Genomic DNA, 26,954 nt, shown 5'->3' with positions numbered 1-26,954 from the left:
TCACTGCTGTACATTTAAATGATCTTTGCCACTTGTAAATCAGGGCCACACAGAAAGCTCAGGTTGTCTTACTGGACTCCCAGTGCCATTTACATAAAGAGTTTAATTTGCTTCCATCAGGACAGAGGTTTGCTTCCTCAGAGGTGGCAATAACAGATACATGAGGTCTTTATTTCCAACAGCTATTGGCTCAGATGGTTTTGGCAACAATTAACAATGCCAACAGTAATGTTAGTTATTAACCTATGTACTTTTTCGTATTTCTGGTTGTTTTCATTCATTGCTGTACTTTTCTGAATCTTTTTATTTACTGTTGTCTGTAGGCCCCTCAGGGGCATTTAAGGTCTACTCTACTTTATAGCAGCACTGAGTGGCTAACTTCTTTCATAAAACAGCTATAGAGAGATACTTGTATGTTTTATAAATTCCTTTTAAATCAGTAATATCTATTAAATAATACCTGAATATTATTTATCTACATTGCAATACTATTCTTCTATATGAACCCAAGTATCAAGGTCACACTGATTACTAAACTGTATATCCACCATTATTTACCTGGCTCTGCAGGGCCTCCAGTTTAACCTGGGACTGGTTAGCACGTTCTCTCTCCTTTGCATTCTCCTTCTGCAGGTGCTCCACCTCTGCAGAATCTGAGAGGGCGGGTTCATCCTTCTGGAGGTCAGAAAGTGCCTTTCTGTGGTCTGACGGGGAAGACCCAGTCAGATAGTTTTGTCTGGTGTCTTCCAGGTCAGAGGCCACTGGACCTGTTTGCCCCTCATCTGACAGAGGTGAGCATTCAGGATCTATCACTGTTCGCTTTTCCAGGATGAGATCTGCTGTTGCCTGAGATACAAGCATGTTGCGTTGGTTGGTGGACTGGCAGAAGAGGAGGTGCTGTTCTGGTGAAGGGAGGAGCTTGTTGTCACAGCGAACCATGTTGGAGTTGAGCTCATCATCATGGAGAGTCAGGTACGTCAGCGGGCTGTTGGCAACTGAGAGTTTCTCCTCTTCCAGCGAGTCTTCGTTTCTGCTGCGCTTCAGTTCTTCCAATTCAGCTTTAAGTTCTTCCAGTTTCATGCTCAGCTCCTTCTTTACATCCCTGTCTGTGTTTGTTATTTTGTTCCTCTCCTCTTCCTCTCTCTTTCTATCTTCTCGTTCTAAAGCCAGCTGGGCCTTCACCTCCGCTAGCTGTTTCTTTAGCTGGATATTAAGCTCTATCATTTCACTCTCCCGGTCTTCTAGTGCTTTGTATTTCTCCTCCTCCTGCTCTTCTCTCTCATTCTTTTCTCTTTCTAACCTTCCTCTCTTCATCTCTGTCTCCAAAGTAGCAATGGCCTTCCTCAACCTCTCCGTTTCAGCCCTCTCACTCTCCAGCTGTGCCCTCAATTCCTTGTCCTGCTCCTCCTTCTCCACAGCCTGGCCGGCATGTTTGCGGCTGAGCTGTTTGAGCCGGGTCCTGGCTTCTGCCTCGGCCCGTCGTTGGGCTTCCAGGTCCTCAAGACGTTTCTGCAGTTCTTCGCGTGCATCATGTAGCTCTGAACGCAATGTGGCATTCTCCCTCTTGAGGTCTTCAGAGGCCTTGGCCTGCTCAGACTTGAGAGAAGGTGTCTTTTCAGCAGAAAGCATCAAACTGCAACGATCACCTTCCGTAGAGGTGTTGGTGGGCGTACCAGCGGCAGAATGAGAGGAACTAGAGAGTACATGATCAAATGTGGAGTTTTTGCTTGTCCCAGAGCTGTCAAACTCTATCACCTCATTTCTACTCTTGTTCTCCTCCGAGTTACTTTTTCTTCTGTGTCCTCCCCTTTGTAAACACTCAGAGTCTGGGGAGATAAGGGCAGTGATGTGTTCTGAGTCGATGCCTTCTCCTGGCTCTCTGTCAGAGGGGTAAGATACCGAAATCTCTGCCCTTCTCTTATCCACATCCTCATCCTCTTCCCATTTCTGCTCAGCTAAGGTTGCAGCAGTGGGCCTCTTGATGTGAGTTGACGGTCGAGAATGAAGAGAGTAAGAAGGTTGAGGGGAGAAACTCTGGCCAACAGGGCAAAACTGGACAGGTTGTAGAAGGGGTGCTGGGGCAGGTTTTTGCTCTGTAGTTAAAAGGAAAGAGATACAAACAGCAAAATAAAAGAAGGATTTTTTAAACTACAGAACACACATGCACTAAGAAATAATAGGCCAGAGGAAAAGCTGTAAAGAAAGAGCTTTTCTGTCTTTTTTGATTTGAGAAAATGGATGGTGTATCGTTGACCAGCAGGGGGCAGCACTAGGATAAGAGACTTCTGCGTTACAAGGGAATTAACATGGCATGTACTGTACAGCATTCATGAATGTTAAGCACTTCAGTCATTAGGGCTCATCCACTTCAATAATTAATGTACATAATTTTTTTTCTTGACAAAATTATAAATTAACTAACAGGACAGTGTAATTACAAGGGGTCCACTGGAGGATACTGGTTCAAACCCGTGTCGACGAGTATTTGCCCTGCTGTAGTGTCTTTCAGAAAGACACTAAATCCCTACCAACTCCTGACCTCTGACCTGCCTGCGGAGGAATGAAAGAGAAAAGAAAATCTCTCTACAAGAACTCTAGTTCAAAAACATATCACATTAACATAATTATTATCAGTACATATCCCATGACTGATAAATCTCATGGATTTGTCCTCTCTCCCACCCACAGCTCGCTCCTCACCCTGCAGTTCTTTGAGACGACGAAGGGCCTCAACTTGCCCCTCTGCCAGTCTCCTCCCCTCCTCCTCCAGAGCTCGCTCTCTCTTTCTGCTCTGCTCCAGACTCACTGCCACACCCTCCGCCTCACGTGTCGCTTCCTAATGCGAGGATAAGGAAATACAAATGAAGTGGACTGAATCCAGTCAAATGAAATAAAGCTCTCAATTCTACCATAAGGACTGAATTTATTTAGGTATTTTAAAGAAGTGCTTAGATTAGTTGGAGTGATCAGTTCTCAGCTGAACCTTCATTATCCATAACAGTGGTCTGTTTTTCGACAGAATTTCGAAATATTAGTCAGTTGACCAGCCAGACAGCCTCAGCCTCTCTGAAATATGTCTACCAGATGTATGTCCGTGATAAGACATCTTTAATTTATCACGATCAGTTTAAAACTAAGCCACTTATAACTATATAAGAAGAGTTTTTTTAATGTTTTCACCTGGAATGTTTGTATGAATGTTTGTCAAAAACAAACTACTCTGGATTGTTAAACATCCTCTGCAGTGTGGCTGTAGCTTTGGTCTGGTATTTTAAAATAGTTTTAGCAAAGGCTTTCTGATGCATAACGACACTAGCTTTTCTTGTGTGCAAGTTCAGCAGTTCACCATCCAGATTCAGCATTTTACAGTTGGGTCTTTTCGAGTACAGTAGGATATGAAGGTTCACTCCTTGCCAAAGTGACTGGTAGGGGAGGCAATATCAGAAATTTATTTCAGACAATTCATCTTTTTAGCTCTGTGAAATGCTCTCACGCTACACCTTTATTAAAACATAATAATGCAGCTGGATGATTGAAGAAGCCACAATTTACTTATTTATTTACACTTCACTTATCAAAATCTTAGACTGACATATGGCACATTAAGATGTTTAAAAATGTATGGAGTTCATTATGCACCCACTCCTCAGCTAATGAATAATTGACACATGCAGACCCTGAATCACTAGACTCAGGACCATCACTAGGGTGTGTGCGTGTCTGTTACCGTCAGTCTGGCTTGTGCCTGCGCCTCTTCCTTCTGGCTCTCCTGCAGCTGTCCCTCTGTCCACTTCAGTTTCTCTTTCAGAGTCTCCAACTCTTTGTCCAATGCCTGCTTCTGTAGAGACATCTAATAGAGGATAATATTACTCAGGAGCTGCTGGAAAACAGGAAAAAATGAAATCAAAGAAGATTGGAGGGAAAGAATATAAGAAAAAGATGAGGGTAGGAGGTAAAAACAACAAAGAAAAAATAAAAGATATAAATAGGTGTTGCTGTAGCAGGAATCAGGACCAGTAAAGGGAACGGTAAGCAGGAGAGCAATCAGTGATCAATAGCCAGTATAAGCTGTGTCTAACATAGTGTCCACTGTATCTCTCTGTGGAAAGTAATGATGACTTAAGCTGATCGGCTTCGCACCAGCGCTCATTCTGCACACTTCACTGCACTCTTCATCAATTCTGCACATTATCTCATGTCATGGTACATGTGAAAAGTGTTAAAGGTAGCATTATTGTTTTTGTATTGTTTGTATTGAGTACTAGGGGTGTAAACGGTACATGTATTCGTTCCAAACTGTTCGGTACAGGGCGTTCAGTATGCGACTTCCTTGGATCGGTACGCCATGTGATCCAAACTATTACTGTCAAAATAGTCTATTTATGTCGACTACTCCCACGGAAAACTACTTCGAACAGAAATTCTAGAGCGCAAGTTTTACCTGGAACCTCGGCTTAGCCCGGTTAGTCAAGCTCTTGTAGTGTCGCTGCCTCTGAATGGTAAACACAAATGAGAGACCAGAGTTGGAGGATCCTCCCGTGACATTTAGATCCACTGTATGGGAGCAATATGGTTTCCCGGTTCGTTACGATGGGCAACTATGAGTGTCAAACTGTATGCCGATATTGTTCAACTGAAGTCAGGTATGTCTGTGGAAACACTTCAAACATGTCATTTATGACGGCATCACCTGAATGTGTTGAATGGCGGAACGAGACAAAACCAGACTGGAAGTCGAGTCCTTCTCCCCACAGCATTCAGGCAGCCTCTCACTGCAGACTCAGACCGTCCCAATCAATAACTAATGCTATAGGAGTATTTATTGCTGCAGATATGCGACCATACTCGTGGTAGAGAATACAGAATTTAAGCATATGGTCAAAGTGCTTGATGTGCCTTCACCTGTGCATTTCAGTCAGTCCACTGTGCCTGCCCTGTATAAACCAGCGCAAGCTGCAGCTGTTCAGGAAAAGACTCTTACGATGGAGCATTACTGACACATTTGTGTTTTGTTTTTTTTTCTTGTTGACAATATGACAGCATTAGAGTGCATTAACTGTTACAGTAAGAATCATGGCCAATGAGCCACTGTTGAATGTCAAAATAAATTACAAAAATAATTTTTTTGTTTTCCTTGCTGTACAAAAAACATACTGAACCGTGACTCTAAAACCGAGGTACATACTGAACCGTGAATTTTGTGTACCGTTACACCCCTATAGAGTACTGTATAACGTGACTGACCCAATTTTAGTAATCAAATTACATTTACTAATCCAACAAATGGGTTGTTACCTGCATTACTTTCTTCAGCCTTTTTAGATTCATTATTCTTGTGTCTTATGCTACCTTCATGTCATGTTGGAAATAGCAACATGTACAGTACTGTGTACATGAAACAGTAAACAAGGTGGTAAATATAACTAACAGTGGTAATTCAATGCTGTAGACTTTGTCTTTTAAAACACCCCCACAACAACGGTTTTTCATTAATTAGACAACTTCTGCCACTAATATGAGCCCAGGACAGGTATTTTAGAGATTAAAGCAAATTTAATTACATAAGATCTTCAACACTATTTAGAGAAGTAGCAGGGACTGTGTACCTTTTTACTTATTTCCTGCAACAATTCAACACTGCTCATGAATTATATCTACATGCAAATCAAATCAGCAGATCATTTTGAGTTTTCTATGGCAGCAATCTTCTTGGAGATTACCATTTCCCCCCCTAGTTTCTTGGGAGAATTTATGCAAATGTTCCTTCAGCACATAAGGCTGTAATGCTGTTTGACAACGATTTAATCAGTCCATTTACTGCATACTGAGAATCTATAAAATTCTTAAGGTTTTACGGGTTTCTCATGATTGAAACTGCATGCATATGTAAACTTGAACACAAGTTCCACAAAGAGCTGTGTAAGTTGGACTCTTGGGTAACATGAAATACACTATCAGCAACTGAATGTCGCCGATTTTGTATGTGATTTGATTCAACACAAACTGTGCCTCTACTGTGTGTTTTCTCTCTGTAGCCATATCAGATATAACACACAATAACATCTGTGTGGTTTACAAAGGGCTTACAGTAAGGTTGGGACATTGTGGGTAGAATGAATGCTCAATGAACTTTTACAACAAATCTAAAAGCATAGGAATTAAGATGGGGGAAATATTTTTTTGGTATGCATCAAGAGGCTCCCTCTTGTGCTCAGTTTGTGCTCAAATTTGTATTATTGTTCTGCTGATAAAAAATAAATACCACAACATTCCTTCATGTAAAGCAAATCCAAATAAAAAGAAAATTACAACACCATGTCTTTAAGCACAAACACACTCCTCCTCTACATTCATGCAACTTGCCTCAACACACCTTCATACAAATTTGCCATCTATCTTCACCCTCACCCTGTAGCCATGCCTTCACGCCTCTCTTAGTAAGAAGTGAGTATTTCTCACACACAAGTTACGAGTTTGTTTCACTCTTCCATAACCAAAGCATTCTGCATCGTCAAACGCAGTCACACGGTCATTACCTTCGCTGCTCAACCTTTCCACTGGGGAGAAACCGAGAGGAGAGGAGGAAGAAGCAGAGAGGAGAGCGGGCAGGGGGGAGAAAACAGAAACACAGAGAGCAAGAGAGTGAGAGAAAACAAGGCCAAGAAGCAAGCGTGGGAGAAGAGAAGAAGTGAGATAAGTTTATTGACCTTTGGTATAAATAATATCAGTCCCATGAGAAACAGAGAGGGTGAGAGGAGAAGGGATAGAGACAGAAAGCAGGAAAGAGAAACAGGAAATAGCTGATCAAACAGAGCAGAACCAAAATACAAACACTATGTACAGAATATCATTTTGGTCCTCAGCTTCCAGTGTTGATACAGATCTGATTTAAAGACTATCTTGCCAAATGTATTTGTATGAAAATGCATATTAGAAGGCTTGTTTGCCTTGTTCATGTGTATGATTTTGTGACCTTGTGTATGTGTTTACCTTGTCAGCCTGGGCCTGCAGGGCATTGTGGAGCGTCCTGGCCTGCTGGAGCTCCTGGTTGAGCTTATTTACCTCCCGCTGATGCTGCTTTTCCAGGCACTGCCTCTCCTTCTGAAGCTCCGTCAAATCCTGGAGACAACACACAACAAAATCTGAGCCACTATCTTGAACTCTACTATGGTATAAATTCATTTCAAGGGTGGAATGGAACAAACAGCAAGTTGGACACAAATCTGAAATTTTCTCTTGCTTCCTATAGTTGTTTCTCGAAGCGTCTTCTTTTGTTTCTCTCAATCTTTCATCCGTCCAGCAATCTCTGTCTCACCCTCTGATGTTGTTTCTCAAGCTCCTTGGAGCGTTGTTGGTGTTGCAGTCGGCTGCTCTCTGCATTTTGCCTCTGACACTTCAGCTCCTCTTGTAGCTGCTTCAGCCTTTGCTCAGCTCCTGATGCCTGCCACACAAACACACACACACACACAACAGGCAATTATTGCACAGCAATTAGTCACATATTCAATTATAATAAAGTGTGTAAAGTGTAAATGCACAAATTTGCAAGCATGTTTGTGTCTTTATATATGTAAGTCACTTCTCTAACCCCGTTTTAGCAACTTACTTTTATGTGATGTGTTTTAACACATTTGTTACATTGTTTTCATTAACTTCTTTTAATTTTGTAATTCAGATTAAGAATCTGCATTTGAAATTCTAACATCAGGAAAGCATTACTACGTTGAGAGCTTAGCATAGTTACTCTTAAACAAGACAATTAATGGGAGAATTGGCAGCCTCTCCCAGTCTCTCCTCTGCATTGTTTGCCAAAAGGTTAGATTTCACAAAATATCAGCTGGATTGTTTTACAGCGCAGGTCAGAACAAGGGCACCGTTTTTCCAGCTCAACCTTTTCAAAGTTCCTGATAATAACTGATCCTGTAACAAGTAAAATATTCCCAACATGTTTGTCATTTTTTAGGTTAGTCAAAGAGAAATGTTTTGACAAATGAGGACAACACCCATTTTGTGACAAAAGCAACAGAGCTTACAGGAAATATAGAACATTTGTAGGGCTGGGTACCAAACTCTGTACTTTTAAGGGTATCGACCGAATTACGTCTGTACTACCGAGTACCGATTCACGTTAAATCAGTCTGTGCCAAATTTCAGTAACAGAGCGCATCTGGGTGGGAGAGTAAAGTATAGCGAGGAAGAGAGAGCGAGACTACGTTACCACTGCTGCTTGTTCAAGTCACAGGGACGCGTGCGCGTGTAGTGAGTGTGTGGTTGAACAAGAGAGCGGGCGCAGAGTGTGACGGTACTTGCGAGCAGTGCAAAGGAAAAGGTGAGCAGTGAAGCTGTCAATCTGGCAGTAAATGTACAGTGTAGGTTACAGTTTGTCATTGAATAAAAGCTGCAGCTTCTCAAGACTAAAGTAAAGCTCCCGTGTGTTATTTCCTAAATGCTGGAATAGCGTCACAATGACTATCAACTCCACCTACGTTGAGGGGGTACTTTCCGCTATCTAAATCACACACACTGGGGCAGCATCATGCTGCCGTTGTTTGGTTCAGGGTTAAAAAGCAAAGCAGGCGTAATGACGGCTTTTCTTTACGGCAGTATCTCTGAGTAAAAAAAAAAGGCTACCGAGTCAGAGCAATGGCGAGCCACAAGTGTGGTTACACTTTTCAAAACTCGAGGCAGACAACACTCACTGCATACAGTGCATCCAGAAAGTATCATAGCGCTTCACTTTTCCACATTTTGTTATGTTACAGCCTTATTCCAAAACTGATTAAATTAATTTTTTTCCTCAAAATTCTACAAACAATACCCTATAATGACAACGTGAAAGAAGTTAGTTTGAAATCTTTGCAAATTATTAAAAATAAAAAACGAAAAAAATCACATGTACATAAGTATTCACAACCTTTGCTCAATACTTTGTTGAAGCACCTTTGGCACCAATTACAGCCTCAAGTCTTTGAGTATGATGCTACAAGCTTGGCACACCTATTTTTGGGCAGTTTTCCCATTCTTCTTTGCATGACCTCTCAAGCTCCATCAAGTTAGATGGGGAGCGTCGGTGCACAGCCATTTTCAGATCTTTCCAGAGATGTTCAGTCGGGTTCAAGTCTGGGCTCTGGCTGGGCCACTCAAGGACATTCACAGAGTTGTCCTGTAGCCACTCCTTTGTTATCTTGGCTGGGTGCTTAGGGTCGTTGTCCTGTTGGAAGATGAACCGTCGCCCCAGTCTGAGGTCCAGAGCGCTCTGGAGCAGGTTTTCATCAAGGATGTCTCTGTACATTGCTGCATTCATCTTTCTCTCAGTTCCTGCCGCTGAAAAACATCCCCACAGCATGATGCTGCCACCACCATGCTTCACTGTAGGTATAGTATTGACCAGGTGATGAGCGGTGCCTTGTTTCATCCAGACATGATGCTTGCCATTCAGGGCAAAGAGTTCAATCTTTGTTTAATCAGACCAGAGAATTTTGTTTCTCATGGTCTGAGAGTGCTTCAGGAGCCTTTTGGCAAACTCCAGGCGGGCGGTCATGTGTCTTTTACTGAGGAGTGGCTTCCGTCTGGCCCCTCTACCATACAGGCCTGATTGGTGGAGTGCTGCAGAGATGGTTGTTCTTCTGGAAGGTTACTAAGGAAGGTACTAAGGCCCTTCTCCCCCTCAGTTTGGCCGGGCGGCCAGCTCTAGTAGTTCCAAACTTCTTCCATTTACGGATGATGGAGGCCACTGTGCTCATTGGGACCTTCAATGCTGCAGAAATTTGTCTGTACCCTTCCCCAGATCTGTGCCTCGATACAATCCTGTCTCGGAGGTCTACAGGCAATTCCTTGGACTGCAGGGCTTGGTTTGTGCTCTAACATGCGTTGTTAACTGTGGGACCTTTTTATATAGACAGGTGTGTGCCTTTCCAAATCATGTCCAATCAACTGAATTTACCACAGGTGGACTCCAATCAAGTTGTAGAAACATCTCAAGTATGATCAGCGGAAATAGGATGCACCTGAGCTCAATTTTGAGTGTCATGGCAAAGGCTGTGAATACTTATGTCGATGTGATTTTTTTCAGTTTTTATTTTTAATAAATTTGCAAAGATTTCAAACAAACTTTCACGTTGTCATTATGGGGTATTGTTTGTAGAATTTTGAGGAAAATAATGAAGTTAATCCATTTTGGAATAAGGCTGTAACATAACAAAATGTGGAAAAAGTGAAGCGCTGTGAATACTTTCCGGATGCACTGTAAGCTCTCCAGGGCAACACATCTAACCTGAGGAAACACCTGGCCAAACACCATATATATCTAAAAGCTGAAGAGGGTACCATTTTTGATAGTCTGAAAGCCAAGTCCCCCGCAGTAGCCGCAGCTAGTGTTAGCACACCTGCAGCCTGCGGGAAGAAGTTAACTTACCCTCCATGGATGACTAAACTTTAAGTGAGGCAGTGAGGTAAAATGTTCTAAATAAATAATGCTGAAATTGAGAAATTTGGACTTATTTTTTTACAACTGAAATTACATTTTTGTTAAGAGTAAAGTACTGAAAAAAGGTACCGTTGGGTACCGGTACCGAATTCCAGGTACCAACACTGGTATCGGTTCAAATGTTAACAGTACCCAACCCTAAACATTAGCACTGGTACAAAACACATTTGATTTCAGTAGCAGCAGTAGTATCACCAGTTGTATCAGCAGTAGTAGTGTGTGTTTTTACCCGTTCACTCTCCTGGGCCATGCGTGTGTGTGCCAGGCTGAGTTCGTTGCGGGCTCTCTGAATGCTGAGCTCCCTGGCAGCGAGCTCCTTCTTGGTTTGCACCATTTCGTTTTGAATCGCCTTTAACGTCCCGGCCTTCGCAAGCAGCTCCTCCTCCAGAGCAGACACACGACTCCATGCTTCTGATAAAGGTACTGGTGGATGGACCAGACACACAGAGACATATTGGTTAATAAGCTCATCTGGATATAAACCAGGTCTCAGAAAAACTAATTTCACCTCAACACCCTTTAAGTACACCACTGAGACAATTTTAAAAACCAAAAATTTCAAATAAATGTAACCAAACATCGTTTCAAACCATCAATGGAGGACTTATGGGTGGAATAAGAAAAGGGACAACGGGAAATCAATTCTTGAGGCACATGAAGTCGTGTTATTAGTAGATAACTGTTGGTGAACATATTGTACCTACATTGTTTTTTAAACTGTGTGGTATTAATCTCAGAGTGGGTGTGTTGCACAGACAGTCATGTGACTGCATAATAAAAAATATATCTTTTAACTAATAACAGACATTTTCACATCTTTAAGGCCTTATAGGACCATACCAGTGTTGGTGAAAGTTTTACCTTATTTACTACAAATTATAAGTTTGCATTACTGCCCATCCTCTTCCAGAAGAAGAAAACAATAGTCACAAATATTGATTAAATTGTCAAAGTCAAAATCTTTGAGGAAAATTAAGAGTTCAAAAAATATTTGAAACCCAGTGTAGGAATGATTTCAACTTTAAATGGGGGAAAGGTGGCTGAGTGGGTGGAGAGCGACAGACAAGCAACGAGGAAGAGGAAATACTGGGAAAACACATATTTTTAACTATTTTCCTGAAATGAGCATTGATATCATGACTAAGAATACCTTGATTTCTTACAACTGACCAACACAGCAGCAACACACAGTTTGGGTCATCACAAATGGGGTCAGTCCATACCGACTGGTTTATTGACGACCACAGCTGTTGTAACTCTGTATGATACTTTCACCAAGCCTGTGAATGTCAGGCTACTGATTTCCAAAGCCAGGGATGAAATCAATTTCTGTCTGTCCATTGTGTTGTTCTGGATCTTTTTCTTGTTGCTTTAATATTTCAACACTGTTCAAGTGAGGAGCAGCAATGAAGTATCTATAATTATTATCTATTGTAAAATCTGTATTAGTAAATATTGGTCTTTTACAGATATAATTATAAACACTACTACCAATCTAAACAGAACCAATTGTTGCAAGAATCTACTGTTTCTACAATTTTTACATTTACACTGTATACAACCCCATTAATAAGCAAATCTGAATAAAATCCAGCAACGTTTACATGTGAGACTTAAATGATTACAGTGGAGAGGAGCATAGTAAAAAAACACAGCAGCAAAAAGCCATCAAAAAAAGCACACCTAATGTAAACACTGCACCACCCCTCCCCCTCTGTGTCCAGTAGCTAAAAGAAACATTGTTTCACATTGAACTGTCCCCTTCCTCCTCTGAATAAACACACACACACACAGAGTGGAGCCGAGAGAAAAAGGAACGTGTTATATCACAATTATAAAGTGTACTAAGAGCCACTCTACATCGTGAAGCTGGCCTGGGAGCAAGCAGACGAGTCTCCGGCTGAGCCAGTGACTTCTACACAATCTCTTATGTAACAAGTGTTGTTGAGGTTACAGAGTACATGAGATTCAGGATTATTGCTCAGCCCAAGATCACACTTAAAACTAAAATTGCTGAATAACTGTCAGTATATCAGTCCTGATGGAAATACGTAAATTTGAGCCTTTTTTTTTTTAAAAAGGTTAAAGGATAGCTATATTATATATTTTTCTTATTGTCAACAAATTCTATTAAAAAGCCCCAAACTAACAATGAATTGATCCCAATAACAAGTATTGACTAACGTTGCACTGGGTGACATGCTCCTTCATTCTATTAGATTCCAAATAAAGTTCGTTTAGCACTTTGTCCCCAATAAATGCATTTGCTCCTGTTTGAGTAACATTTTCTAAAAACTACTGCCCAGCTATTTTAGGAAATTACTGAGCATAAAAAAAAAAAAAAAAAAAAGGTATATATTTGTGACCCATTTTTAAAGATTTGAGTCTTCAGTAGCGAACAAATAGCCTTGGGGCTGAGACCCTATTTTCCTCTTTTCATGGAATTTGTTGACAATAAGAAAAATATAAAATAACACCAACCTTATCATTTCAAGCCATCCAAAATCACACTTTGGCAAATAAAAAATAGTTAGTTATTAAAAGTTATTCTGACTAGAGTTGGCTGGCCTGTACTCAATCAAAATTCAAGACCAGCTGTGACTGAGCTTTTGCTGCTGTGGCCCACGGGCTCTGGAACAGCCTTCCTATTGACATTAGGTTGGTAAACAATGTTGACTTTGTCACCACCTGAAAACCTATTTGTCCTGACAGTGTTTCTATTGATGTCTGTAAAACCCTTTATCAGAGTGGTGACAAACATCCAAAATTAAAGGCTAAATTATGACATCAAGTGTCTGTGTCTCACAAAGCGGGGCTACTGAGTTAAACGGATAACAGCAATGAGTAAAACCCCAAACTTGTCTGTTTAATTTCGTCCATGCTGGGTCCTAGTCTTACTTGGTACAGTTATCCAGCTAACTTTATTAATCCTGATTTAGGAGACAGGCTGCTGGGCTGAGCTGTGTGTGAGTATATTTACAAACTGCAAATGGGCGACACCTAGTCGTGCCATATTACTATGGTGACCATTTGACACCCCCACTCACTGTCTGTCTCTGTCCTGTAATCCTTCTCCTTCCCACAAACCCTCTGCTCCAACTGGCCTTGACTGATGACATCAGCGTAGGGCGTCTGGGGAGAGGATGGGGATAATCTCCTGGCTGCTGGCCTCGAGTCATCCCGTTCCCACGGAAACGCAGCCAAGGGAGTGGAGAAGGTGTCCGATTGTTCGGATGGGTGGCGGTGGGGTGTGTTTTTGTGTTGTTGTCGCTGTAACGTGGCCACTTCGGAGAACTGCAGCCGCTGCTGAAGGGAGGAGAAAAGGATTAGATAAAGGGAAAAAGGAGGGTGTGAGCCTGAAAGGGAAGTGAAACTAGAAAGAACATTTTAGCACAATTTACAAACAAGAGGGCTCTAGAGTTCAAGCTCTGTCACTTTGACTTAAACAGCATTTTACTGAAAAAGACTCATTGCTGTTATATTCATGATACTTCCTGAGTAAAAATTAGACTCTGTAGAGCCCCACCACACATTTGTGATTACGACAAACACTTTCTGAACATGAGAAAACGAATGTAGAAGCTGAGAGAAAAGTCACAGATCAGGTGTGAAGAGTAAAGGTAAACTGCCACAATACTTTGTCACCTGTAAACAAACACAGTAGGTGGAGTTTAGCAGTGCACAAGTAGGAAAAACTTGTCTTAAAAAGGATGAGTCTGGTGATATTCTATTTTTTTTTTATTGTAAACAAATCCCATGAAAATACTGCTGATGCTCCTAACAAATACTGCCCGACAATAAGAAAAACGTAGAATAATGTCAGCCTTACTATCCTTATTATCCTTTAACCTGGCTGGCTGAAGATGATGTACCTTGCTGTTAAACAAGGAGACCATGACAACAGCACTGTTGTTTTTTTAATTAGTTTTAATTAATTAGTTAATCAGTCGAAGAATGAAAAAAAAAAAACTAAAGAAAGATGAAAGGAAGTTCTGTTTAACTGACATGACATGAGCCAAATCCTACAACTAGAGAGTTACAGCTTTAAGCTAAAACCCATATTGGTCTTGAACTAGCCTTTGCATAGCTAGCATAAAAACACGCTGGTACTTACACGGATGTGATGCGCCCGGCTCTGTCCTTCATCTCTATGCCCTGGCCTCTCCTCCTTTCTGCTCCCTACAGGGCAAAAACACAGCATATGGATTGGACTTAGTACTTAAAAACAATCACCTAAGCTGAATAGAAACAACAGCTATGAAGAACCCAACTGGTTTACTGACAAGAGAGGAAAGATAAATACAACAGTCCCCAGAGAGTGAAGGGTTGGGAAAGGACAGGAGCTGAGGGAGTATATTTATAACCTCTATGCTCATTTGGGAGTCTTGCGGTCTTTCCATTTAAATTTCCAAGCTACACTGTGCATTAATGAAAAGACAGGGAAGAAACCACCAGAGCGAATAAACACTGAAGTCATAAAGTTACAGGACTGTACCATTGTGTTCCCAGGGCGAGGTTGTATTCCAGCAGGGTGTAGAAAACAGAGTGGTATCTGCTGACCGGTTGCTGTTCTGCAGCTTCTCCAGCTCTGCCTCCAACCTGCCAGAGAGAGAGAGGGATGAAGAAATGAGAAACAGAGGGAAAGAGTTCAGTGTGGGCAAGGAAACTGAGAAAGTTTGGAAGAAACAAGTTTGGTCCAATGCAAATGTGTCTTGTAATATGGCACCATTCAATTATTACAGTTTCATGCCATCAAATAAATCAAATAAACCCATATGTAGAAAAAAACATTTAAAAAGTACAATGGGCAATTATTATTGATGTCCCTGAGTGTCTTTCTGGACATAGTAGCCTCAGTTTAACAGATGCCAAACTAGCCTTACATTAGGGATGGACTAATCTCAATTTTATCGCTTCAGAACGCTGATCTGATCTGTTCCTTTCACTGACCTGCTATAACTTCACTGGACATTATCTAGTTCTAGTTCTAGACTAGTTTTTTCAGTGTTATCTGCTACAAATATCCAATAATAAGGATTTATATTTGATTATTAAAATGTATTTTACTACTCAGTTTGAGACAGATAAAAAAAAATAGAGCAATTGACAGAGAAGCGAATCATCCCAGATGGTCTAACCTTTTGACTTCCTGGGTGAGTTTGTTGTTGAGGGTGCGAGCAGCATCTAGCTGGCCCTCGAAAGAGCACACTTGGGCCTGCTTGGTCTGAAGCTCCTGGGTGAGACGCTCCCTGCTGGTCACTGCTGCCTTGGCTTCATCTCGAACACTCTGGAGCTCTCTCTGCACAGACTGGAGCTCCCCACGCACCTCCTCATACTGAGCAGGGGAGGGGAGGAGATAGAAGAGGGAGAAAGGTACATATTTATATATAACCTGTATATTAACCCCACAAAAACTGAAAATAACAAATCCTGTCAGAGATGATTAACTATGCCAATGTATGGCAGAATAATACATGTTGGCAAATATTTATACAACATAATATTTTCAGAGGTTTGCCTTTTTCAACTGTATTACCATAAAGGTTACTAACTGTAGGTCACACCAAACATGATGATAGTGTATTGAGAATGTGATGAACTGGCATACTGAGACTGGGATGTGGCTCTCAGGGCACACTATACTTCACTACTATGCAACATAACCTTTTAATATGCACCACCAAACAGACTTTACCTAACTTTATCTAGCTTGATAAGAATATTTATTTAAAAGTAAAACTTTGAAATGAGAATATTGTGTCTTCAATCAAAATTTAAGTCCAACAACCAATTTACAAATTACATGGTTCTTTATAAATTTAATCTGTCCACAATCCATCACACTCTTGATGTCAACACCTCAGTTTTTCACAGTAGCAGTAACACTTATATACACGAATATACTAATGATATGTTTCACAATTATTTGTCATACCAATTAATTTTGTGGGGAACCGCACCATTTCAGCGATAAACCAACATGGCTGCTTGTACCTTCGTAGTCTGTTTTTCGAGGCTAGTATGGATGCTGTCCAGCTGCAGCTGTTTCTGCTTGTTCTCTCTGGACAGTCGCTCCTGATGGACCTGCAGCTCCTTCACCTTTTGCAGGACCCGTCCAGACAGCCCCACTGTCCAGTCCTCCTCAGCCCAGCTCATCTCTCTCTGCTTGGGCCTGACAGGGTGGGAAAATAACATCACCACAAAAACTCAAATACAAGTTAATTGTTTCCTTCTGGATTTTTAGCTTGCCTGCATTATAAGACACTCTAGAGAAAACATTTCCTTTCTATTCTAAAAGGCAACTTAGTTTCTGAGAACTTGGGATGGCTATTTGTGTTTGGCATCCATGAGATAATGTGCCAGCTGACCTGCCCTATTCCTGCTCAACAGATCCAGAATCAGACAGTTCCTGGAGCCATGGGAGTCAGTAGCTGGAGTGAAGAAACCAGCAACACAGACAGTCTGAAACAAAGAGGAAGTACAGGCCTGTTAAGTAAGGTGCAAGTAGTTCTTTGTCAGTTTGTGTTGTGACAGAGGATCCAAGCCATACCACGTGTATCTAAACATGTCTGAAGCATCTGTGCCTCTAGCTGTGTGTCCTGTCTTGACTATGTTATGTTGCTAAGACTTTGATCCCTCAGGGAGAAGCTGGTTGTCACCGCTGGGCAACCGTGACTCAGTATTTTCCAACACAGACCGTCTGCAATGTTCCAAGAGCACTTCAAGTCGAAAATAAATCCCTTCTCTATCAAACTTCTGCAACAACAGTTACATGTTCACATAAAAACTGAACATTTTCTGCTCAAATTACATCCCATCTGTACTGCAATTGTTTTAAAGTTAAATCTACAAACACTGCATTTCCTAGCATTTTGTATATATGGGTTGAAACCAACAAATGTACACACACACAAACACAAGCAGTGTTAAAAGTGAGTGTCGGAATGAAGAAAAGCCTGATTGAAAATGACGGCCTGACCAAACCTGTAGAGGTTAATTCTGAACATGCGCTCTAGCCTCAAGGCTATTAACACCATAACTACAGTCAGATAGTTTCTGTCATAGCTCAGAGGGAGCTCAGTGTCGCTGTGTTTAGCTGTCCATGAAAACAAGAATGCAGAAATACTCTACTGAACTGACAGATTTATTAATTAAATACACGCCTCATATAACACCTAAAGAGGCTATAAAGACTGTACAATAACACTTTTGTAGAGGGACACAAGTGAGTGTGTGTGATTACATTAGGTTGACTTGCTAAGCCTTGAATTAATTAGAGCAAGATGCTGGTTAACAAGCTGGATTTGGTTTAGGGCTGCAGCTATCCATTATTTTCCATTACTGGTTATTCTATCAGTTCTTTTCATTATTCATCAATTTACAGGTTTGGCAATAAAATGTCAGAAAATAGTGAAAAAAAACATCCCTGTCACAATTCCCCAGAGCCCAAGCTGACATCCTCCAATTTCTTAGTTTGTCAGAACATCAGTCCAAAACCCAAACATATTTAATTTACAACGATATAACAAAGAGAAAAGCAGCAAATTCTCATATTTGAGAAGCTGTGACCAGAGAATGTTTGGCATTTTTCCTGGATAACTGACTTAATAAATTATCAAAATTGGAGCCAATTCATTTTCACCCATTAACTGACTGTTTCAGCTCTAGTCTAATTTAATGACATTTCAATATATTGATAAAATACAACATATCTGACTTTGACAGGAACAGAATAATAAACACTTGGACTTATTTCCATTGTTGTCACTGGTGTTTTCACAGTCCACTTACTTATCAAGATAGAGACAAGCAGCGTGTTCCCGGGACCTAGTGGTCTAGGACACATACTATGTACTTGTAACATCCCTCGTTGGATTCTGGCTGGTGACTTTTGTTGCATGTCATCCTGACCTGCTCGCTCCCCTGTTTATCTACTGTACATTTTCAAATATAAAGGCAAAATGCCATAAAAAAAATGCTTTACAAAAAGATGGAGACAGGTGTTCCATATCTGACCAAAGAGATATTAGAAAATAGGCACTAAAAACTTGCAAAATTAATCATTTATACACTGATTTTTTTTTTCAAGAACCAGACAAAGTAGGTCTTATACACAACCAAAATAATCACATCATAAAAGACAACAGCTGTATGATTGCTCAAGATGCAAACATCAATGGATTAAAACATAAAACATCAGGTGCACACTATTTAAGAACACAATCCACCTGACACTATTGTCTTGAAGGTAGGAGGACTTGACACCATAAATAAGGATGCAGCTTTTTTATTACATGACACCAACATACAGAAAAGAATTATTGGTCTTGAATCGATAAAGATGTATGTTTGCCACACTAGCTCTGCTATTATTCTCACCTTTAAAGGGACAGATCACCCCAAAATCAAAAGCACATATTTTCCTCTTACCTGTAGAGCTATTTATACATTAAGATTGTTTTTGTGTGAGTTTTGGAGATATCAGCCTTAGAGATGTCTGCAAAAATTAAGAAACTAATCGTCCCTTCTTACTAAATGCCCATGAAGCAGCTAAGAGCAGGTTTAGTTTAGCAGACGGGGGAGGCAGGGATCCAGAAGTTGGACCCTGGCCTGCGCTGTACCAACGTCTGATCACGAGGTTCAACCAGAACAAGAGACAACTGACAACTTCCAAAGAAGAAAAAGTTGAATTTCAATTTAACGTCCATCATGAACACCTTCAGTGAGATAGCCAGAACCGTACCATGACCATTTGAGACAGACTTTCCTATCTCCTGTTAGTGCTTTGTCCATCAGCGGTCAGTGACTGACAACTAACCTAGCAATGATGCTACAAGCTAACCCCACACTAAAGCTACTTACCATTCACTTTAGAGAGTTACAAAGGGCGCCAGCCGCCAGGGAGGCTCGCACGGAGCTGTGGCGGTGCTCTGATACCGCTGTTAAAAACTAGCGACAGTCTTCGGTTCCTCTCTATACGAGCGAGCGGTCGCTTTTAACAGGACCAAAGCTAACTGACGTTAACTGACAGTTTTCATATCTGAGACAATATGCCGCGCGTCTCGTGCAGCTGACAAGCCGACAGAAGCAGAGTCGTTGTGGCACGAGGCGGAGCGGGGGTCAGTGACGTAGCAGGGCACTGTTTTGGGAAAAGTCCTCGCGGCGGCGTGAACCTCTGATGACCTCTAGCGACAATACCTCACCACAAATCCAACAACATCTACGGTTTCAGTGAAAGATGTCAGCAATGATGCAACATTTCATCAAAACATATCTTTATTTTTTTAGACAGGTAACTACACAATCACAAAACAGAGCTTCCGCCATATTGTCTGTAGTCTCAAAATGCATGTGTAGACCTTCTCGTCACTTGGAAACCAATAAGGTGGCCTGGTCTGTGGGTGGAATTGAATTGCCACGTGTCTGGAAGTTTGGATATAGCAATATATTTGACACAGACCAAGACGGAAGAGATATTTACAAGAAAGGATCTGACACTTTAAGTAGGAAAAGGCTGGGAACTGCCCTGGGCTCCCAGACTCCTTGGGGCCCCAAAAGCCCCAGGTTCTCATAGTGACATTTAGTTTAACGTAGTTTGAAAAAAAATGAACTCAAAGTCCACTTACTAGTTTTCTGTGGAGATTTCAACCATGGTGGAGTTGTCTGTCTGAAACAGCCTGGAAAAACTAGTAAGTGGACCTTAAGTCAAGTTTTATTGTTTGTTTTGTCAAACTTATTATTTGAAAGATCCACAAGGACTTTCATGCACAGTGTTTTATAGTAATTTAATTAATTATAATATATAATATAACTGACATAAGCGCCTTAAGGCAGGTCTGCTTTATTATTAGAAATTGAAGTCCTGCCTTGAGGAGTTTCCATGAGTGAAAATCTAATTTCAAGACTTCCATTATTTCTGCTGATACTGTGCATACATGCTGCATAATATATATTAATATTATTAATATTAAATCTATTATATATTATAAATTACATTGTGTTTAATCAAATAACCACACAGTAAACATGGAGCTATTTAATGCTTCAGCATAGGAATACTAGACACAACTGTGTGCAGAGAGTGGGAGGAAAGGGTGCTTAACGGGCCCCAGCAGCTAATTTGTTTCCCTTTTAACGCAGGTTAATCCGTCCATGTTTCCAGCAATAGTTGTTTTCAACTACCAGGTTAGAAAATCAAATCTCACACAGAATTTTGAGATTAGCATCCATTAAGACAAAGTAAGTTTTAATTATCAAGTACAACTAGTGCTCAGTTGACACATCTTTATCATTTTTTAACAGGTTTTGATCCCACACAGGGCCAAGAGTTTTTGGGGCCTTAAACAAAGTTTGATTACCCCTACCATTGCCCCAAACGCTATTCTTAAAAATTATAAGTGATAATGACAGGGACACTTTTGGCAATATATGGTGTATGTGATTTTAAAGATACTGTATAAAAACTGTACTAAAAACATATTTAAACAAATTCTAAATTATGACAAAAAATGAACAACACATTTCACATTCGTAGTTTTCCCATCTGTAGCACCATTAACATTAAACCTTGTGCTCACCACATAAATAACAGATGAAACTGAACAAGACACAGCGTCATTCTTGACTGGCGAACCGACTGGTTATTAATCTACTTTTCTTCTATTAACCTCATTTAGTCTGTCAATGCTGAATCTGGGTGACCTGATCTACTCGTTAATCCACTGGGTGACACTGCAGATAGACACTAAAGAGATTTCTGTTTGACAGAATGGACACACACACTCAGAAACAATAGAAATCATAAAGTATAGTTACACAGAGCTGCAACGATTAATTGATTAGTTGTCAACTATTAAATGAATCGCCAACTATTTTGATAATCGATTCATCCGATTTATCCATTTTTTAAGAAAAAAAGTCAACATTTTCTGATTCTTAAAATCTTAAATGTGAATATTTTCTGTTTTCTAGACAACACAAGACATATGAGGACGTCACCTTGGGGTTTGGGAAACACTGATCGACATTATTCACCATTTTCTGACATTTTATAGACCAAACAACTAAGTGATTAATTGAGAAAATAATCGACTTTATTAGATTATTAGACAATGAAAATAATCGTTAGTTGCAGCCCTAGTTACACACATACTACACTATTTCTGTTACCATTGCAATTAGGATATGAGCAGACAGAAAGCAGACAGTCCAGCTACCATATCTAGAAACAGGAACTGGCTGAAGAACAAATGACCCATCAAACATGTACATGTTGATGGAGGCCCAAACAAACTCCTAGTGATGTAGCGATGTAAAAGCAGCATACAACATTTCAAATATTTTTTCAAATGCAAAGTGGTTGATGTAAACGGGACATTATCTGAAGTTTCAACTATTGAGTGTGGAGTCCCGCAGGGTAGTGTTTTGGGTCCTCTTGTCTTTTGAATGTATACGAATGATTTTAAGAAATTTTTCCAGATGATTGTGCTTTACTAATGTCTTACAAAGATAAAACATGGGTCTAACAGTCTCTAAGTAAGGCTCTTTAAAATTAAAGCATTTGGCTATGTATTATCCATCCACCTTTGAAAGACAGAAGCTATCCTCTTTATTTGTAAAAGGAAACTCAGACTTCCGAGTTTACGTTTAAAACTGTGAAATCTTTGATTACCAATAAAAACTGTGTAACATATCTAGAATGTGACTTGCACCAATATCTATGAGTACATTTTTTTCTAAGGTGAACATTTTTAGCCAGTAAAGCCACATTCTTAGATAGGTCAACTGTACATATTCTTGCTGAAACTCTGGTTCAAGGTCACTTTGACTGTGCTGCCACCTTCTGGTATAAAGGAAGTTACAAAAACAACAAAAACAAATAATAATGAGAGTGATTTTAACTCTCGCCAGTGTATTTATGGAACTAGGTTTCTCTGATAAAAGATACTAACAGCTATCCCACACATGACTTAATACAACAAATTAAATACTATTTCATTTTAAGAGTTTGATAGGTTAAAAAAACACTTCTTTATTCTGCTGCAGTACAAAGAAATAAGCTTTCTACAAGTCTAAAGTGGATCACATCAGAGTGCATCTTCAAAATGGCCTTTAAAAGATGGTTTATAAGCTTAGCCACTAAGTGTGTGTGTTGTACTGGCCGCGTGTTTGACTGGTGTTATGGTTTAGTGCTGTGTTATGTGTTTAATGCTGGAGGACCACAATGGAAATAATACTTTAGGTTTTCTTGTGTTTTTATCCCTGATGATTGTAGGTGCTGTTGTGCAGAATTCTAGTATTTTTAATCATCAAATATGTTAAATGAATCAATCAACACTGGTTGATCACTTCCAGTAATACAAAACCATTCCCATTTAGTTGCAGCAGTAAACAGCATCCTCTGTAGGCAACTGTAATTAGATTATAACAGTCATTATAACCACTCGTTCTTCCAGGTAGGCTCTGGATTTGAATGTAATCTGGGATTTGGTGGTTCAGTGCTGAGTGGTGCAGAAACCCAGGAACTAGCCTGCAGTTACCTTACATACAATACCATGTGCTAGCTAGCGGGACAGACAGCGAGTGTATGTGAGAAAGAGAGATTATGTGGATAGTTATGTAATGCTCGGCCGTAACTGTCTGGTAATTACAGGTGTGCCTGAAGGATTATTGTTTGCGAACTGAGAGACCATTTTCAGACGTGCACTGTGTTATTTTCAAGGACTGTGCTTGGTGTAATGGCAGTAGCCTAACAGTTTGAAAATCAGAAAGTATGTTGGTTAAAATTTCATGACTGCCCAGTAACATCTCTGTCAGACACTGTGGAAGTGGTTTAAAGTACTTTTGAGCAAGACAGTGCAGCCTGCTTGTGTGTATGAGCTGAAACCTTCTTTACAGCTTTAACTGCTGCATAAAAAGGAAATAAAATTGGGAAACACAATCAAAAGAAAAGTGGTTAAAATGAAATTAAATGAAAATATCTTAATTAGCCAACAATCCTGTGCTATTATGTAAACACCCCACCTGAATTCTGTCAGTCACAAACACCTACTCCTCACCCAGGTGTACGCTCATGTGAGTTAAGCTCATCTCGTCAATCGCTTTTTATTAATACAGGATTACATTTATTCTCAATCCCAAACTCACACACACACTCCACGGGCTCCTCACAAAAGCACTCGCCCTGTCTGCCAAGGACCGTCAAAGGTAGCAAGGCAGTCAGGTAGCTGTGTGCCACCAGCTGGAGTCCGAGGAGTTTCACCCTTTTTGAATGTCACAAGCCCATGGAGGCCTGCTGTTCATCTGGCTGCTAACAGAGGCTTCACCAGACAACAGGTGGATTTCTATCAGACAAGAATACACTGCAGCTTTGTAAACCCAGTTTCATGAAGGTAAGACAATGATTAAACTTCTATGATAGCATTTAGAGCAAGAGAATAACAAGTGATTGCAGTCTTCTTAAGAAAAGGTGAATGGTTTGTATTGATCAGCCATATGAGTTGTTTGCCATTCACATGTGAACTATGTTTTACTTGAACAGACTTCATACTGATTTATCTGGCATGAAGCTTGTACAAGTATATTATAAGTATTTCAGAGGTGTCTGAGTATGGAAGCTTAAATCCTCTAAACATTTTCAGTAGCTATGGTTAAGCCCCTACATTTGATCATTTGCATCAAAAATGTAAAAACTTTCTTCTGCAGACTGACTGATGAAGTGATTTTTTAATGGTCTCCAAATGTGTCTATGCTTTGTCTTTATTCGCCAATATAATTCTAAAATACTACAACCCCAAATATGAATTTGCTTGAAGTTAGGTATGGTGAAAGTCACATCCAGTTATAAAGGATATTGTTTTTCTTTTTCTTCCTTCTTTCCCAGATGTTTCCTTGGTCCGCTGTTTTCTCCCTTGAGCCCAAAGTGCCCGGTCAGCGCAGCACTGAGGAACTGGTTACCAATACTCTGATGTTAGAGTTGGGAGCCATGGTGAAGCGCACTGAACGCATCCGTTTGGAGCGGGCGTCAGAGGGTCGGCGCCGTCGTCGCAGCTCCTCCTCCACAGCTGACTACAGCTGGCTGGCCAACACCCCGACCCCACAGCCCTACGAGCTGACACCCAACGACCTGCTGGAACTGCAGGACCTCTGTGGCAAGATCCCTCCTGCCCAGTGTGGCCCTGTGATCGTCAGGTGAGAAAGACTACAAGAAAGACAGGAAGACATAGAGGGAGAGAGTCATATTGTAGATCCAAACTGTCAGAAAGAGTGAGGTATAACTGTTACTGAAATTGAGGAAGTGTGAGCTGAAACAGAGAGTGAGATGTAGAGCCAGAGACACACAGGTTGAAATAGACAAAGACAGTAAGGGACAAAGAGCATGAAATACAGGCAGGAACATAGAAGAAGAAACAGAAGAGGAGAGAGCTGCAGGGTTTCACGCCCTTAACTATAACCTGGAAAGTAAGCTGATGCTCTCAGATCCCCGTTCTTTCTCTAAGAGACTACATGCATGACATCTTAAAAGTTAAGGGCACCTCCCCTCATTCTGTTCTAGTAATCAGGGTTCATATCCTATCCGGGTCTTAGCTAGGGATTCTGGACCCCTTTAAAAAGACTGCACTGCCCATTTGGTGGCGGTGGCACCTCCACCCTTGTGGCTACATCTCTCTGCCTTTTTTTTTGCTCGTCTGACCTTGTTTCTGTTTTGTCTTGTCTTGACTGTAAAGCTCTCTGTGTTATTTTAGATCAGGCTGTTCCTAATACTCATGGTTATTCCTCCCACTGCAGGTTCAGGAGGCTGGTGTCGCAGATGGAGCCTGAGGTTCATGATGTTCCCCGGATGTTTCGCTCAGTGCTACGCGACTGCGTGGACGAGATGAACGGAAATGAAGACGCGCAGATGCAGGACACTGCCACTGAGAAACAGCAGCGCAGCAAGAGCCTCTCTTTTGTTACTTTCCGCACCAAGTTCCGCACGGGTCATTTCTTCAAAGGCAGCGGCATGACAGGCTCCAGGGGGAATCTGCAGCAGGATATGGATTGGTCCGACGAGGAGGATGGAGAAGGGGAGGACGAGGCCATCAAGGCCAGGGCGAGGAAGGGAAGGAGCAGGAGCATGCCAGAGATCAGCCCTATGGAGCAGAGTGCCCATGGTTGAGAGAAGGGAGGGAGAGAGTTAGGGGAGAGACAATGCGGAGAAGATGGTGGGAGGCAGAGGAGGAGCACATGTAGAGGAGTTCTGGTAGGGGAAGAAAATGAGGAGTAAGAGAAGGAGATAAAGTGAGCACACATAGTGATGGGTCAGCATACTGTAAATATGGGGAGGAGAGAAAAACAGGGAATGTTGAGAGAGGAGGAAGGGTAGCATTCAAAAAGGGGACAGAATAGATTTGAAATGTTCTCGTTTGTAATCATTTGGCCTCTTTCAAAAGGAGGAGAAAAGTCTTGAGAGTGGGCTTAGAGTGATTTCTTGACTTTCAGGAAACATGTCTAATTGCTAATGAACTTAAAGTCTTTAGTCCATTCCAAAAGCATTATTGTTTTGGTTTTAAGATCCTGAAACATGTGGTTAGCATTTTGTTGTGCTGACAGGTACAAACGTGTTAAAACAAGACTTAGTCTACAGCCATGCTAGCTGATTTGAGCTAAATGCTAATGTCAGCATGCTAACATGCTCACAATGTCAATGCTAACATGTTTAGCAGGCCTAATGTTTATCATGTTCACCATCTTAGTTTAGTGTTAGCATACTAACAACTGCTAATTAGCACATGCTGCTAGCACGGCTAAAAACTAAAATGTGTTGCATGGGGTGTTGTTGAGTAAACTGCATTGCTAATCTTCACGTTTCAGGTATCCTTAAAGACAAACAGCTAATACAAGCCACAGCAGCTCCTGATGAATCATATGCTTGTCATGAACTGTCCCTTTAAAAACATGTTATGCAACAGACAGGACAGCTGTCTTCTGCAGTAGATGGGGGAGTTCAGCTAAGGCCACTCATCTGTATATTCAGCAGTCAGAATCACCTGCTCAGTTAGGAGGTGCTCTCATAGTGCATCCATCAAGCAAATCCTTTCAAGCAGGGAATTACTAGAATCATCTGTAATCTTATTTTTTTTTATTGTGAATATATGTATTTGGGGAAATAAATCTAAAATGTTCTTATCACTTCTATGTTGTTAAAACAGTTGTTTTAACAAAGATGTTTTTTTATTTAAATTTAGGTACAGTTGCGTAACATCTGAGAGTAACTGTGAATGGATTTTGGCCCATTGATATCTGTTAAGTGTACATTTTTCAAGTCTAGTTGCCGTGAAGCCTTTCTACAAAAGGCATGAAAGATGCATGGACCTTTATCACTTTATTGTGGTTGAAAAGGCAGAATATTTATATGTAATTCTGTCTGGGGCCTGTACGGTGATAAATAAATAAATAAATATGTCTTTGTGGTGTAAATGTGTTGAAT

The 26,954-nt window shown here is 40.8% G+C and overlaps 2 protein-coding genes across 7 annotated transcripts in view; one reads left to right on the top strand and one right to left on the bottom strand.

Annotated features, from left to right (window-relative positions):
* Positions 1–19,584, bottom strand: part of si:dkeyp-115e12.6 (centromere protein F) — a 29,426-nt gene extending 9,842 nt beyond the window's left edge. For 3 of the 5 annotated variants that reach the window (XR_006378875.1, XM_044205118.1, XM_044205116.1), the window contains exons 1-13: positions 19,349–19,584; positions 16,855–16,948; positions 16,481–16,658; positions 15,625–15,821; positions 14,982–15,085; positions 14,601–14,665; positions 13,534–13,792; positions 10,716–10,909; positions 7,316–7,441; positions 6,991–7,119; positions 3,728–3,850; positions 2,701–2,836; positions 559–2,093 (exon numbers count right to left, since the gene is read on the bottom strand). Coding sequence is in view for 4 of the 5 variants with exons in the window: in XM_044205118.1 (XP_044061053.1) it covers positions 559–2,093; positions 2,701–2,836; positions 3,728–3,850; positions 6,991–7,119; positions 7,316–7,441; positions 10,716–10,909; positions 13,534–13,792; positions 14,601–14,665; positions 14,982–15,085; positions 15,625–15,821; positions 16,481–16,642 (3,030 nt within the window). In the remaining variant the exon portion in view is untranslated. The remainder of the gene's footprint in view (positions 1–558; positions 2,094–2,700; positions 2,837–3,727; positions 3,851–6,990; positions 7,120–7,315; positions 7,442–10,715; positions 10,910–13,533; positions 13,793–14,600; positions 14,666–14,981; positions 15,086–15,624; positions 15,822–16,480; positions 16,659–16,854; positions 16,949–19,348) is intronic. The other 2 variants (XM_044205120.1, XM_044205119.1) reach the window with 2 other exon arrangements.
* A 58-nt stretch (positions 19,585–19,642) lies between these two features.
* On the top strand, positions 19,643–26,931 carry zgc:162144 (RD3 domain-containing protein). Of its 2 annotated transcripts, none has more exons than XM_044205131.1 (4): positions 19,643–19,778; positions 21,458–23,877; positions 24,369–24,676; positions 25,274–26,931. In XM_044205131.1, exons 2-4 carry the CDS (start codon positions 23,872–23,874, stop codon positions 25,641–25,643), a joined length of 684 nt encoding a protein of 227 aa, XP_044061066.1. In that variant the 5' UTR covers positions 19,643–19,778; positions 21,458–23,871; the 3' UTR covers positions 25,644–26,931. The 2 variants fall into 2 exon arrangements, with proteins under 2 accessions (XP_044061066.1, XP_044061065.1); XM_044205130.1 differs by lacking the exon at positions 19,643–19,778 and adding an exon at positions 19,800–20,175.
* The last annotated feature ends 23 nt before the right edge of the window (positions 26,932–26,954 follow it).

This window comes from Siniperca chuatsi, linkage group LG8 (assembly GCF_020085105.1).
Source record: "Siniperca chuatsi isolate FFG_IHB_CAS linkage group LG8, ASM2008510v1, whole genome shotgun sequence".
Taxonomy (NCBI): domain Eukaryota; kingdom Metazoa; phylum Chordata; class Actinopteri; order Centrarchiformes; family Sinipercidae; genus Siniperca; species Siniperca chuatsi.
This window is presented reverse-complemented; position numbering and strand designations above follow the sequence as displayed.